The sequence below is a fragment of the Gorilla gorilla genome, chromosome 3, assembly GCF_029281585.2.
Source record: "Gorilla gorilla gorilla isolate KB3781 chromosome 3, NHGRI_mGorGor1-v2.1_pri, whole genome shotgun sequence".
NCBI lineage: Eukaryota > Metazoa > Chordata > Mammalia > Primates > Hominidae > Gorilla > Gorilla gorilla.
Window position 1 is genome coordinate 167827972 of NC_073227.2, and position 14416 is coordinate 167842387.

Sequence of the window (14416 nt, forward strand, 5' to 3'; positions counted from 1 at the left end):
TATTTTTGAAGCATTTTAAAGCAGAATTTCATGTCTTTTGAACTAAAAAATATATTTATGTAAACAAACCTGTTTGATAATATCCTACAGGTTTTATTTTCCAAATAGAAGGGCTACCCCTGAAAATGTTAAACCATGCCAGTAGTATGAGAATTAATTTCTCACTTGTACTTGGACCCAAAAGGTTATTATTTTTCAGTTTTATAATGTTGTGGCTCATCCATGCATATATTTCTAATGTAGGCAAAATAAATCAGCAAAGGAGTGTTTTATTTTATAGCATTCTGAACAACTTAATCTGCCCCCCTCTACCATACAAATAGCTGTTTTTAATATCTGAATAATATTTTGATATGCTTTTGTTCTGCTCCTAAGTCCTGTTGGAAAAAAAAACATGACCTTACAAAAACATGGAAATAAAACATAAAAAGTATAGAAAAATAAATAGTTTTACAGAATGAAGAAAAACAAAAGAGCCGGGTGCGGTGGCTCACGCCTGTAATCCCAGCAGTTTGGGAGGCCAAGACGGGTAGATCATGCGGTCAGGAGATCAAGCCCATCCTGGCTAAGACTGTGAAACCCCATCTCTACTAAAAATACAAAAAAAAGTAGCCGGGTGTCATGGTTGGGCGCCTGTGGTCCCAGCTGCTCAGGAGGCTGAGGCAGGAGAATGGCGTGAACCCCGGAGGCGGAGCTTGCAGTGAGCCGAGATCATGCCACTGCACTCCAGCCTGGACAACAGAGCGAGACTCTGTCTCAAAAAAAAAAAAAAAAGAGACTATTTTAAAGCGAAAATCAGGATGGCCTCGAATAGACATAGATCTGATCAGAAGACACTGTTTTCAGGAGTATTTTTTTCATAATTACCATTGTGATGATTGGAGTTTATCCAAAATAAATCTGAAAATGTGAGAAACTTTACTCATCTTCTACTAAACCTTCATCAGAATAAGTAATCTAATATAGGTCATGTTTCCTCTGCATTATTTTCTGCCATTCTGGGCAGAAAATATGCGAACCTGAAGGATACATAACTCAAAACTACAGACCTCTCAAATACGTGATGACAAGACAGCATGCTGAAGTAAGCACAATATGACCTGAAAGCAGTCAGTTAATAATGGACTGTAAATATTTTGGGGGTGTTTGAACACAGTGAAATTCAAGAAGCTGCCATTTTTTGAAGACTTCATGTTGTTTTCTCTTACTATGGATGTATTTGGAAGAAGATCTTCCTTTTTTTATAACTAGAGGATGGTGGGTAGTTAAGTAGTATTCTACTGACCTAAAAAAGTCAACAAAACTTATTTGTGCTTAATTTGCTATTATTTACAATTTATTCTATGGAGGAAATAAATACCAAAATAGATTGTTGTTTCATCTAAATGACCACAGGGGAAAACAAAGAGTTCAAATCAAATAGAAGATACTTCATCACATTACAAAAGGTTTGCCTTATGATTCCATTTGAGTTATGCCAAAAAATTTTACTTTAAAAAGTTTGATTTGCACACAAATAAAAGAACTCTAAAGGCTGTCGTAGGCAGTATTGTTTTTTTATTTTATTTTGTTTTGGTTTTTAAAATATCCCATTCTAAACTTCTTAACTGGGAACTAGAGCCAAGCCTAGTTGGCACATAATACTGACCCCTGCATCCCTTCTAGATGTTTGGTTTTAATTGGCTATTTTGAATAGAATTCTTCAATTCTATTGAATAAGAAAAAGCATGCGGCAAAAAAGTAGAATTGAGAAAGATTACTACCAAGTATTTTCTAAATTAATATTCCAACTCAAACTGATAAAAATACTTATCAGTAAAGTAAGCACATAAAACAAATTAGCATTCATCAACAGTCACTCTTTTCAGTAAGGTATAACATGGAGCATGCTAAAAAAGCATAAGCTTATTTCACATTCCTTATGCCTCATCAGTACCTATTGTTGACTAAGATAACTGATGAAAAAAAACCAGCATGAGAATGGTGATTTATCAGGTACACCACATTATTACCACTATTTTATGCTTCTCTTAAACATCAAAGGTATAATTTAGCACAAAAGTATATCCAACCTTCATGTAGTAATGGATCCATAAAATTGAAATTACCAATCAAATTAAAATCACCGACTTTTGAGTGAAACTTTCCAATGAAAGTAAATTAACCGTTGAGAATGATACGAAAACTAAAGTGTTCTAAAAACCAATGCCTTACCAGTAACTGGATCAGGTTCAATGTTACCTCTGCTCTCCTTCCATGACAACAGGTAGTTGAGGCTGGTGAGATCTGCAGACTCTATATAGTTGTTCACTGTAAGCATCATCTGATGAGCTTTTGCTATTCCATAGTGAACTTTTATCTCATCCATCAGAGGCATGCTCATTAGCTCTACTGTTGTGTCAAAAGCTTGCTGAAAGCATTCAGAAGCTTTGTTGTAGTATCCCTAAAAAGGTAAGAGAAATAATATTCTTTCTTACTTTTAATGTCACCATTTCACATATTTTCTGACCTTACCCTGGCATGTCCCACACTGACCTTTCGACAGTTACAGCAGTTCATCTTCAAGAAGAAACAGATGGCAAGCAGGCTATTAGGATAAGTTTCTTTTAAAGACCTGTGATTACTCACCATTCAATATCTTGAAATTAGCTTAGTAGGAAAGTTGTATCTATTAGATTAAGCTATATAAGACTTAAGTTCTGCAATGTCTGGCAAGATGGCTGAATAGGAATAGCTCTGGTCTGCAGCATCCAGTGAGCTCAACACAGAAGGCAGGTGACTTCTGCATTTCCAACTGAGGTAACCGGCTCATCTCTTTGGGAAGTGTTAGACAGTGGGTGCAGCCCACGGAGGGCAAGCCGAAGCAGGGTGGGGCATTGCTTCACCTGGGAAGTGCAAGGGGTTGAGGAATTCCCTCATCTAGCCAAGGGAAGCTGTGAGGGACTGTGCTGTGAGGAATGGTGCTCTGTGGCCCAGGTATTATGCTTTTCCCATGGTCTTCGCAACCCACAGACCAGGAGATTCCCTCTGGTGCCTATGGGTTTTGAGCACAAAACAGGGCAGCCGTTTGGGTAGACACTGAGTTAGCTGCAGGAGTTTTTTTTTTTTTTTCACACCCCAGTGTTGCCTGGAATGCAAGCAAGACAGAACCATTCACTCCCCTGGAAAGGAGGCTGAAGCCAGGGAGCCAAGCGATCTAGCTCAGCGAATCCCACCTGCAGGGAGCCAAGCAAACTAAGATCCACTGGTTTGAAATTCTCACTGCCAGCACAGCAGTCTGAAGTCAACCTGGGATGCTCGAAGTTGGTGGGGAGAAAGGGGCCCACCATTATGGAGGCTTGAGTAGGCAGTTTTCCCCTCACAGTGTAAAGAAAGCCTCTGGGAAGTTCCAACTGGGTGGAGCACACCACAGCTCCCCAAAGCCCCTGTAGCCAGACTGCCACTCTAGATTACGCCTCTCTGGGCAAGGCATCTCTGAAAGAAAGGCAGCAGCCCCAGTCAGGGGCTTATAGATAAAACTCCCATCTCCCTGGGACACAGCACCTTGGGGAAGGGAGGCTGTGGGCGCAGCTTCAGCAGACTTAAATTTTCCTGCCTGCCGGCCCTGAAGAGAGCAGTGGATCTGCAAGCACAGTGCTCAAGCCCTGCCAAGGGACAGACTGCCTCCTCAAGTGGGTCCCTGACCCCCATGCCTCCTGACTGAGAGACATCTCCCATCAGGGGTCGACAGACACCTCATAAAGGAGAGCTCTAGCTGGCATCTGGAGGGTGCCCCTCTGGGACGAAGCTTCCAGAGGAAGGAACAGGCAGCAATCTTTGCTGTTCTGCAGCCCCGCTGGTGATACCCAGGCAAACAGGGTCTGGAGTGCACCTCCAGCAAACTCCAGCAGACCTGCAGGAGAGGGGCCTGACTGTTAGAAGGAAAACTAACAAACATAAAGGAATAGCATCAACATCAACAAAAAAGGATGTGCACCCAGAAATGCCATCCGAAGATCACCAACATCAAAGACCAAAGGTAGATAAATCCACAAAGATGAGAAAAAAACCGCACAAAAAGGCTGAAAATTCCAAAAACCAGAACACCTCTTCTGCTCCAAAGGATCATAACTCCTCGCCAAAAAGGGAACAAAACTGGATGGAAAATGAGTTTGACGAATTGACAGAAGTAGGTTTCAGAAGGTGGGTAATAAAAAACTCCTCCGAGCTAGAGGACCATGTTCCAACCCAATTCAAGGAAGCTAAGAACCTTGACAAAAGGTTAGATGAATTCCTATCTAAAATAACCAGTTTAGAAAAGAACATAAATGACCTGATGGAACTGAAAAACACAGCACAAGAACTTCGTGAAGCATACAAAAGTATCAATAGCTGAATCGATCAAGCGGAAGAAAGGATATCAGGGATTGAAGATCAACTTAATGAAATAAAGTGTGAAGACAAGATCAGAGAAAAAAGAAGAAAAGGAATAAATAAAGCCTCCAAGAAATATGGGACTATGTGAAAGGACCAAATCTACATTTGATTGGTGTACCTGAAAGTGACGGGCAGAATGGACCCAAGTTAGAAAACACCCTTCAGGATACTATATAGGAGCACTTCCCCAACCTAGCAAGACAGGCCAACATTCAAATTCAGGAAATACAGAGAACACCACAAAACTCCTCGAGAAGAGCAACTCTGAGACACATAATCGTCAGATTCACCGAGGTTAAAATGAAGGAAACAATGTAAGGGCAGCCAGAGAGAAAGGTCGGGTTACCCACAAAGGGAAGCCCATCAGACTAACAGCGGATCTCTCGGGAGAAACCCTACAAGCCAGAAGAGAGTGGGGGCCAATATTCAACACTCTTAAGGAAAAGAATTTTCAACTCAGAATTTCATATCCAGCCAAACTAAGCTTCATAAGCTAAGGAGAAATAAAATCCTTTACAGACAAGCAAATGCTGAGAGATTTTGTCACCACCAGGCCTGCCCTACAAGAGCTCCTGAAGGAAGCACTAAATATGGAAAGGAAAAACCAGTACCAGCTACTGCAAAAACACCGAATTGTAAAGACCATCAACACTATGAAGAAACTGCATCAACTGATGGGCAAAATAACCAGCTAGCATCGTAATGACAGGATCAAATTCACACATGACAATATTAACCTTAAATGTAAACGGGCTAAATGTCCCAATTAATAAACACAGACTGGCAAATTTGATAAAGACTGAAGACCCATCGGTGTGCTTTATTCAGGAAACCCATCTCATGTGCAAACGCACATATAGACTTAAAATAAAGGGATGAAGGAATATTTACCAGGTAAATGAAAAGCAAAATAAAAGCAGAGGTTGCAATCCTAGTCTCTGATAAAACAGACTTTAAACCAACAAAGATAAAAAAAAAGACAAAGAAGGGCACTACATAATGGTAAAGGGATCAATGAAGCAAGAAGAGCTAACTAGCCTAAATACATATGCACCCCATACAGGAGCACCCAGATCAATAAGGCAAGTTCTTAGAGACCTACAAAGAGACTTAGACTCCCACATAATAACAGTGGGAGAATTTAACACCCCATTGTCAATATTAGATGGATCAACAAGACAGAAAATTAACAAAGATATTCAGGACTTGAACTCAGCTGTGGACCAAGCAGACCTAATAGACATCTGCAGGACTCTCCACCCCAAATCAACAGAATATATATTCTTCTCAGCACCACATTGCACTTATTCTAAAATTGACCACATAATTGGAAGTAAAACACTCCCTAGCAAATACAAAAGAATAGAAATCATAACAAACAGTGTCTCAGACCACAGTGCAATCAAATTAGAACTCAGGATTAAGAAACTCACTCAAAACTGCACAACTACATGGAAACTGAACAACATGCTCTTGAGTGACTACTGGGTAAATAACAAAATTAAGGCAGAAATAAATAAGTTCTTTGAAACCAATGAGAACAAAGACACAATGTACCAGAATCTCTGGGACACAGCTAAAGCAGTGTTTAGAGAGAAATTTATAGCACTAAATGCCCACATTGAAAAAGCAGGAAAGATCTAAAATCGACACCCTAACATCACAATTAAAAGAACTAGAGAAGCAAGAGCAAATAAATTCAAAAGCTAGCAGAAGGCAAGAAATAACTAAGATCAGAGAAGAACTGAAGGAGACAGAGACACAAAAAAACCCTTCAAAAAAATCAATGAATCCAGGAGCTGGTTTTTTGAAAAGATTAACAAAACAGATAAAATGCTAGCCAGAATAATCAAGAAGAAAAGAGAGAAGAATCAAATAGATGCAACAAAAAATGATAAAGGGGATATCACTACTGATCCCACAGAAATACAAACTACCATCAGAGAATACTATAAATACCTCTACGCAAATAACTAGAAAATATAGAAGAAATGGATAAATTCCTGGACACATATACCCTCCCAAGACTATACCAGGAAGAAGTCAAATCCCTGAATAGACCAATAACGAGTTCTGAAATTGAGGCAGTAATTAATAGCCCACCAACCAAAAAAAAGCCCAGGACCAGACAGATCCACAGCCAAATTCTATCAGAGGTATAAAGAGGAGCTGGTACCATTCCTTCTGAAACTATTCCAAACAATAGAAAAAGAGGGACTTCTCCCTAATTCATCTTATGAGGCCGGCATCATCCTGATAACAAAACCTGGTAGAGACACAACAAAAAAAGAAAATTTCAGGCCAATATCCCTGATGAACATTGATGCAAAAATCCTCAATAAAATACAGGCAAACCAAATCCAGCATCACATTAAAAAGCTTATTCATCATGACCAAATTGGCTTCATTCCTGGGATGCAAAGCTGGTTCAACATATGCGAATCAATAAACGTAATCTCTCACATAAACAGAACTAATGACAAAAACCACATGATTATCACAATAGATGCAGAAAAGGCCTTCAATAAAATTAAACACGCCTTCATGCTAAAAATTCTTGATAAACTAGATATTGATGGAATGTACCTCAAAATAATAAGAGCTATTTATGACAAACCCACAGCCAATATCATACTTAATGGGCACAAGCTGGAAGCATTCCCTTTGAAAACTGGCACAAGAGAAGGATGTCCTCTCTCACCACTCCTATTCAACATAGTATTGGAAGTTCTGGCCAGGGCAATCAGGCAAGAGGAATAAATAAAGAGTATTTGAATAGGAAGAGAGGAAGTCAAATTGTCTCTGTTTGCAGATGACATGATTATATATTTAGAAAACCCCATCATCTCAGCCCAAAATCTCCTTAAGCTGAGAAGCAACTTCAGCAAAGTCTCAGGATACAGAATCAATGTGCAAAACTCACAAGCATTCCTATACACCAATAACAGACAGAGAGCCAAATCATGAGTGAACTCCCATTCACAATTGCTACAAAGAGAATAAAATACCTAGAAATACAACTTACAGGGATGTGAAGGACCTCTTCAAGGAGAACTGCAAACCACTGCTCAAGGAAATAAGAGAGAACACAAACAAATGGAAAAACATTCCATGCTCATGGATAGGAAGAATCAGTATCGTGAAAATAGCCATACTGCCCAAGGTAATTCATAGATTCAATGCTATCCCCATGAAGCTACCATTGACTTTCTTCACAGATTTAGAAAAAATTACTTTAAATTTCATATGGAACTAAAAAAAGAGCCTGTATAGCCAAGACAATCCTAAGCAAAAAGAACAAAGCTGGAGGCATCACGCTACCTGACTTCAAACTATACTACAAGGCTACAGTAACCAAAACAGCATGGTACTGGTACCAAAACAGATATATATAGATCAATGGAACAGAACAGAGTCTTCAGAAATAATGCCACACATCTACAACCAACTGATCTTTGACAAACCTGACAAAAACAAGCAATGGGGAAAGGATTCCCTATTTAATAAATGGTGCTGGGAAAACTGGCTAGCCATATGCAAAAAACTGAAACTGGATCCCTTCCTTACACCTTATACAAAAATTAACTCAAGATGGATTAAAGACTTAAACGTAAGACCTAAAACCATAAAAACCCTAGAAGAAAACCTAGGCAATACCATTCAGGACATAGGCATGGGCAAAGACTTCATGACTAAAGCACCAAAAGCAATGGCAACAAAAGCCAAAATTGACAAATGGGATCTAATTAAACTAAAGAGCTTCTGCACAGTAAAATAAACTATCATCAGAGTGAACAGGCAACCTACAGAATGGGAGAAAATTTTTGCAATCTAGCCAACTGACAAAGGGCTAAAATCCAGAATCGACAAAGGGCTAAAATCCAGAATCTACAAAGAAGTTCAACAAATTTACAAGAAAAAAACAAACAACTCCATCAAAAAGTGGGCAAAGGATATGAACAGACACTTCTTATAAGAAGACATTTATGCGGCCACCAAACATATGAAAAAAAAGCTCATCATTACTGGCCATTAGAGAAATGCAAATCAAAACCACAATGAGATACCATCTCATGCCAGTTAGAATGGTGATCATTAAAAACTCAGGAAACAACAGATGATGGAGAGAATGTGGAGAAATAGAAACGTTTTTATCCGTTGGTGGGCGTGTAAATTAGTCCAACCATTGCAGAAGACAGGGTGGCGATTTCTCAAGGATCTAGAACCAGAAATACCATTTGACCCAGCAATCCCATTACTGGGTATATTCCCCAAGGATTATAAATCATTCTACCATAAAGACACATGGACACATATGTTTATTGCAGCACTGTTCACAATAGCAAAGACTTGGAACCAACCTAAATGCCCATCAATGATAGACTGGATAAAGAAAATGTGGGACATATACACCATGGAATACTATGCAGCTATAAAAAAGGATGAGTTCATGTCCTTTTTATGGACATGGATGAAGCTAGACACTATCATTCTCAGCAAACACAGGAACAGAAAAAACAAACACCGCATGTTCTCACTCATAAGTGGGAGTTGAACAACGAGAAGACATGGACACAGGGAAGGGAACATCACATACCTGTTGGGGACTGGGGGACTAGGGGACGGATAGCATTAGAAGAAATACCTAATATAGATGACAGGTTGATGGGTGCAGCAAACCACCATGGCACATGTATACCTATGTAACAAACCTGTATGTTCTGCACATTTATCCCAGAACTTAAAGTATATATAAAAAAAGTCTTATGTTCTTATCAATAAAAAGTGGTCAAATATTGGCAGTTTCATATGGTTCAACCTAATACATGGTAGTAAAAAGAAATTTGGGAATGAGTGAACCAATTCACATTGATTTGGATAGAGTTTTACTATTCGTAGAGTTGGATTTAGCTAATGAAATATTTTTTACATACCTTCTTTTTTTTTTTTTTTTTTTTTTTTGAGGTGGAGTCTCGCTCTGTCGCCCAGGTTGGAGTGCAGTGGCATGATTTCAGCTCACGCAACCTCTGCCTCCCAGGTTCAAGAGATTCTCCTGCCTCAGCCTCCCGAGTAGCTGGGATTACAGGCATATGCCACCACGCCCAGTTAATTTTTTATGTTTGGTAGAGACGGGGTTTTATCATGTTGGTCAGGCTGGTTTCAAACTCCTGACCTCAAGTGATCCACCCGCCTCGGCTTCCCAAAGTGCTGGGATTACTATGTTTTGTTTTCAGTCACAGCAAAAGGTCATTTCAGCCAAGTCATTTAGTTAATGGATGGTGAAAATAAATGTATCTATCCTCTAATTCGTTTACTGCTCTTATTTTCCCATGTTCATATGCCATTCTTCTTAACTGAGAATATTGAAGTATCCAAAATTTCTGAAAAATGTGATCGTGATGTCACTAGCACCAATCAAATGATCATTTAAATATCTCTTCAAGAAGTCCTTTGCAACAGCTTGAGCTGCAAAAATTCAGGGTTTTGTTGTTATTGTTTGTTAGTCAGTGTCACCTCTATTAAAAGCTATCCTCCACAAATAAATACTGTTTACATGGCTCTTATGAAGCATGGGGGCCAATGCTAAATACTTCGTATATATTATGTCATTAACTTTCACACGTCACCCTGTGAGGAAAATATTATTCTTATTTTACAGATAATCATATTGAGCCTCAGAGAAAAGAGCATCTTCTGCCACCCCCAAATCTTCTAAAAATCCTCATGAAAATCTCTTTCTAAGAGGAGGATATTATCTAGGATTGATCTACATTTGTAAAGGCTCTAGGAGACTAAATTTCCTTTCTTCACTGACTTCTAACCCTTTAGGCTCCACCATCTCCTCCCTTCCACTCATCTCTCTCCTCCTCACCCCACCAAACACACAAAAAACAAAAACATGCATGTGCACTCTTTTGAACAGAAACCCTTATATGGGAGAAAGTTTTGCCGTATGAGTTGTTGTCAGTTTCTAATATTTTATGAAGGAAATGAACATAAAAATAACACAGGAACAGCTTTATACCATTACAGCAAGTAGAGGTAAAACACATCTTCAACTCTGCATACCTCTGTATAATCATGAAGCTCCAAGATCGGTCAAACTGACTGAATAAAGAAATTTCTGGCAAGGTGAGGAGGAGGAGAAATAGAACTTCTGTGATCATTTTGTTAGAAACAGGAAGAGCACATATAACACTATGTTATATGCCCACACAGACAGTTTAGGAGAACTGCTTATTCAAATGATTCATTTCAACCAACTTTGTTAATTGAAACAGAGTCTCTCCATATTACATCAAAAATAACTTTTGTTTGTTGAGGTGAACAATTCTTTCTCTTTCTTCAAGGCATAAAACATAAAATTTATATGAGAAAAAAGTTAATTAGAAAAAATAAAACTGTATCAAAGATATTTGTATGCCAATGAAGTAAACTATAATTGAGAAACATACAAATACTGAAGATGATGAAAATAAATGTCACTAAAATTATAGATTTTCCTGGTAGATATAAAAGACATAGGACAAAATGTATGAAAATATATAATTAGGCCAAACATAACCATTTTTTTAGAAACAAAAGTATAAATATCTAATTGATATTCTAATTATATTTCTGAGATTTCAATTACTTATTGTTTTAGGTGAGAGTCTTAATTAGGAAAATTAGAGACCACAAATAAGTGGACATATATATGAATTTCCAAAGTTATTTTTATATGTTATTAAGTTAAAATTAACTCATTCATTCATTTGGCAACCACGCTGAGCCATGCCAAATGCCAGGCCATGCAGAAGGAGCAGTAAATGGAGTTTCCACTCAAGTTTTTGAGGTTACTGTTAAGTGTAAGTAGTGATATGCCTAAAATTTTGATTAGATCTTATTTAAGTGCCTTTTTACTCTTAAAATGGGAGCTTTATAATTAGCTAATTATTATTCCCTCAAATTGTACTTAGTATTCCATCTGTAGATGCACACAACTGACATTAAATAGATATAAACCTACCAGTTTTTCTAGTTTCTCTAGTTTAAAACGCTACTAAAGAAATAAAAAATTAATTATTTTAAGATGCAAGCATTTGTATACGTACCATTTTAGAATGAGATTTTGCTAATGTATATTGTACTTGTGGATGTTTAATTCTTAGAGTTTACTGTCTAAATCTCTTCTCCAAAGGTTAAATACAACTTTCTACAGTTTATTTCTGTTATCAGATAATCCCTATTCTATTATAAAATTCAGAAGATTCTAGTAATTAGTCTTGGCAATCTCAAATATGAGTTTGACAATATGCACTTCCTAAATGAATCTTACGGGAAGAGAACAACTTCATTTAATGTTATTAATATTCCTGATAAGCATTCAGTGGACAATTCCAGGACAGGATCTTGATGACATCATAGACCTTGGAACAATGCTCGAATTATTACATTATAACATAGAATTTTCTTGCATTATTTTGATTTTTAGTGTCTAAAATGTCACTCTATTCAATGAGCAAGCTCAAAATAAATGAGCATTTTCTCAGTACTAAGGATAAATCATTTCCTACCCATTTTCCCTACAATTTTAGTGTTGGAACCACCATTCTTTTTAACTATGTCATTAGTCTATGATTTTATTAAGGAAAGAAATCTTATAAACCTAGTTATTTCCTCTAAAACATTCTCATTTGACCACTTTACACTAATTATGTATTTTCAATTAACAGTCCATCAAAAGACCTGGAGGGTAGGATGAGTGGTCCATTTTCTATGATTACATAGTAAAAGGTAGATAACTAGGATACAGGATATTTTTAAGATGTGCTAATTCTAATTATAATTACTATAATAATTACAGAAAAGGTAACTCCAATATTTTTCCAATTATTATAATTTTGGTCTTATAATATTTTTATTTCTTGAAAATTGTTAAGAATACAATTACAATACCTTGCAGGAGTAATATGAAGCCAGAAAATATTGGGCTTGCTTTTAAAGATTCAGGACAAGTTTTCAAAATGCTAAAATATTATACAAAAATGAAATAGAGGCTGGGCATGGTGGTTCATGCCTGTAGGTAGCCAGCACTTTGGGAGGCCAAGGAGGGAGGATCACTTGATGGCAGGAGTTCGAGACGAACCTGGCCAACATGGTGAAACCCCGTCTCTATGAAAAATACAAAAATTAGCTGGGTGGGGTGGCATGTGCCTGTAATCCAAGCTACTTGGGAGGCTGAGGCAGGAGAATCACTTGAACCCCGGGAGGCAGAGGTTGCAGTAAGCTGACACCACACCACTGCACTCCAGTTTGGGCAACAAGAGTGAAACTCTGTCTCAAAACAACAACAACAATGACAAAATGAAATAGAAGTCTGAACTTTCACAAGTGAGAGAATACTACTCTTAAGTGGTATGAAACTGGTTACAAATTTATTTGTTGGTCTAAGGAACTGACATGTTTTTGATCACCTATTCTGTGCCAGGTTTTTTTCTAGACACTAGAATAATAAACGAGGCAGATATAGTTTCTGCTCTCATTAAACTTACATTTTGGCCAAATTAAACAACAATAATAAGAAAATAACATGAACAAGAAAACTATGAGATAAATGCTACATGGATAATTCAAATACAGTAATTTTAAAGAGTGACCTAGGTGGGGCAGCTCATGCCTGTAATCCGCAGCACTTTGGGAGGCTGAAGCAGGAGAATCCTTTGAGTCCGGGAGTTCAAGACCAGCCTGAGCAACGTGACAAAACCCTGCTTCTATTTAAAAACAAAAGTTGGACGGGTGGTGGGGGGCAGGCACGGTGGCTCATGCCTGTAATACCAGCCCTTTGGGAGGCCGAAGTGGGCGGATCATGAGGTCAAGAGATCAAGACCATCATGGCCAACATGGTGAAGCCCTGTATCTACTAAAAATACAAAAATTAGCTGGGCATGGTGGCGCATGCCTGTAGTCCCAGCTACTCAGGAGGCTGAGGCAGGAGAATTGCTTGAACTTGGGAGGCGGAGGTTGCAGCGAGCCGAAATTGTGCCACTGCACTCCAGCCTGGCAATAGAGCGGGACTCCATCTCAGAAAAAAAAAGGGAGGGGGGCGACCTGATGGCCACTCTTTCATTGCTAAGGGGAAGGCCCCACTGAAGAGGTGGCATTGAACAGAGATCTGAGTGACAAGAAGCCAGCAATGTGAAGTTCAGAGCATTTCATGTAGAGCATTCCAGCCAAGGCAAATGTTCTAAGGCAGGAACTAGCTTAACATGCTTAAAGAACTCCAAGAATGTCAATTCGCTATGGTGGAGTGGATAAAAAGGAGTAGCAAGCAATGAGGTCAGAGATAGGGGTGGGGCTATCTCATATTTTAGGACAGGGTAGGGATTTATATTTATGTTCTCAGAAGAATGAGAAGTAATGGAAGCATTTTAAGCAGAGAAATCACATTTTACATTTTAAAATAATTACTTTGGCCTCTTTCTGCTTATGCGGGGGTGGGAGGGAAGAGAGTGCATGCAGGAAGCTGAGTTTAGGGCTTACTGCAGTGTCTACATGAGACAATATAGTGTCATAAACTGATGTGACAGTTGCAGAGATAGAGGGAAAAGGGTGGATTCGAGATATATATTTGGTAACATAAAGGTCAGAGTTTGCTTTTGGATTGAATATGGAGCCGGGGGAGAGGAGAATTGAAGGATTTTCAGATTTTTGCCTTAAGTGACTGGGTGGATGGATAATGTTACTATTTATTAAGGTGGAGAAGAGTAGAAAGGAGTGGGTTCCGTTTGAAATATGTTAGAAATCTGGGTGGAGGTGCTAAAGAAGCAATTGCCTTTACAAAGTTTGGAGTCCCAGGAGAAATCAGGATTGGAGATAAAAATCTGGAAGTCACTGGCATATGGATAGTATTTAAAAGCCATGGGCCTGGATGGGGCAGATAAGAGGAGCTCATAGATTAAAAAGAGAAGATTGCCTGGAAAATGCCTACATTATATTCTAAAGCGGTTGAGATTTAAGT

The 14416-nt window shown here is 38.4% G+C and overlaps 1 protein-coding gene across 5 annotated transcripts in view; it reads right to left on the minus strand.

Moving 5' to 3' along the window:
• Positions 1-14416, minus strand: part of TTC29 (tetratricopeptide repeat domain 29) — a 240701-nt gene that overhangs the window by 91846 nt on the left and 134439 nt on the right. For 4 of the 5 annotated variants that reach the window (XM_019026099.3, XM_063705596.1, XM_019026100.3 and 1 more), the window contains one exon: positions 2215-2443. In XM_019026099.3, the coding sequence (XP_018881644.3) occupies positions 2215-2443 (229 nt within the window). The remainder of the gene's footprint in view (positions 1-2214; positions 2444-14416) is intronic. The other variant, XM_063705594.1, reaches the window with a different exon arrangement.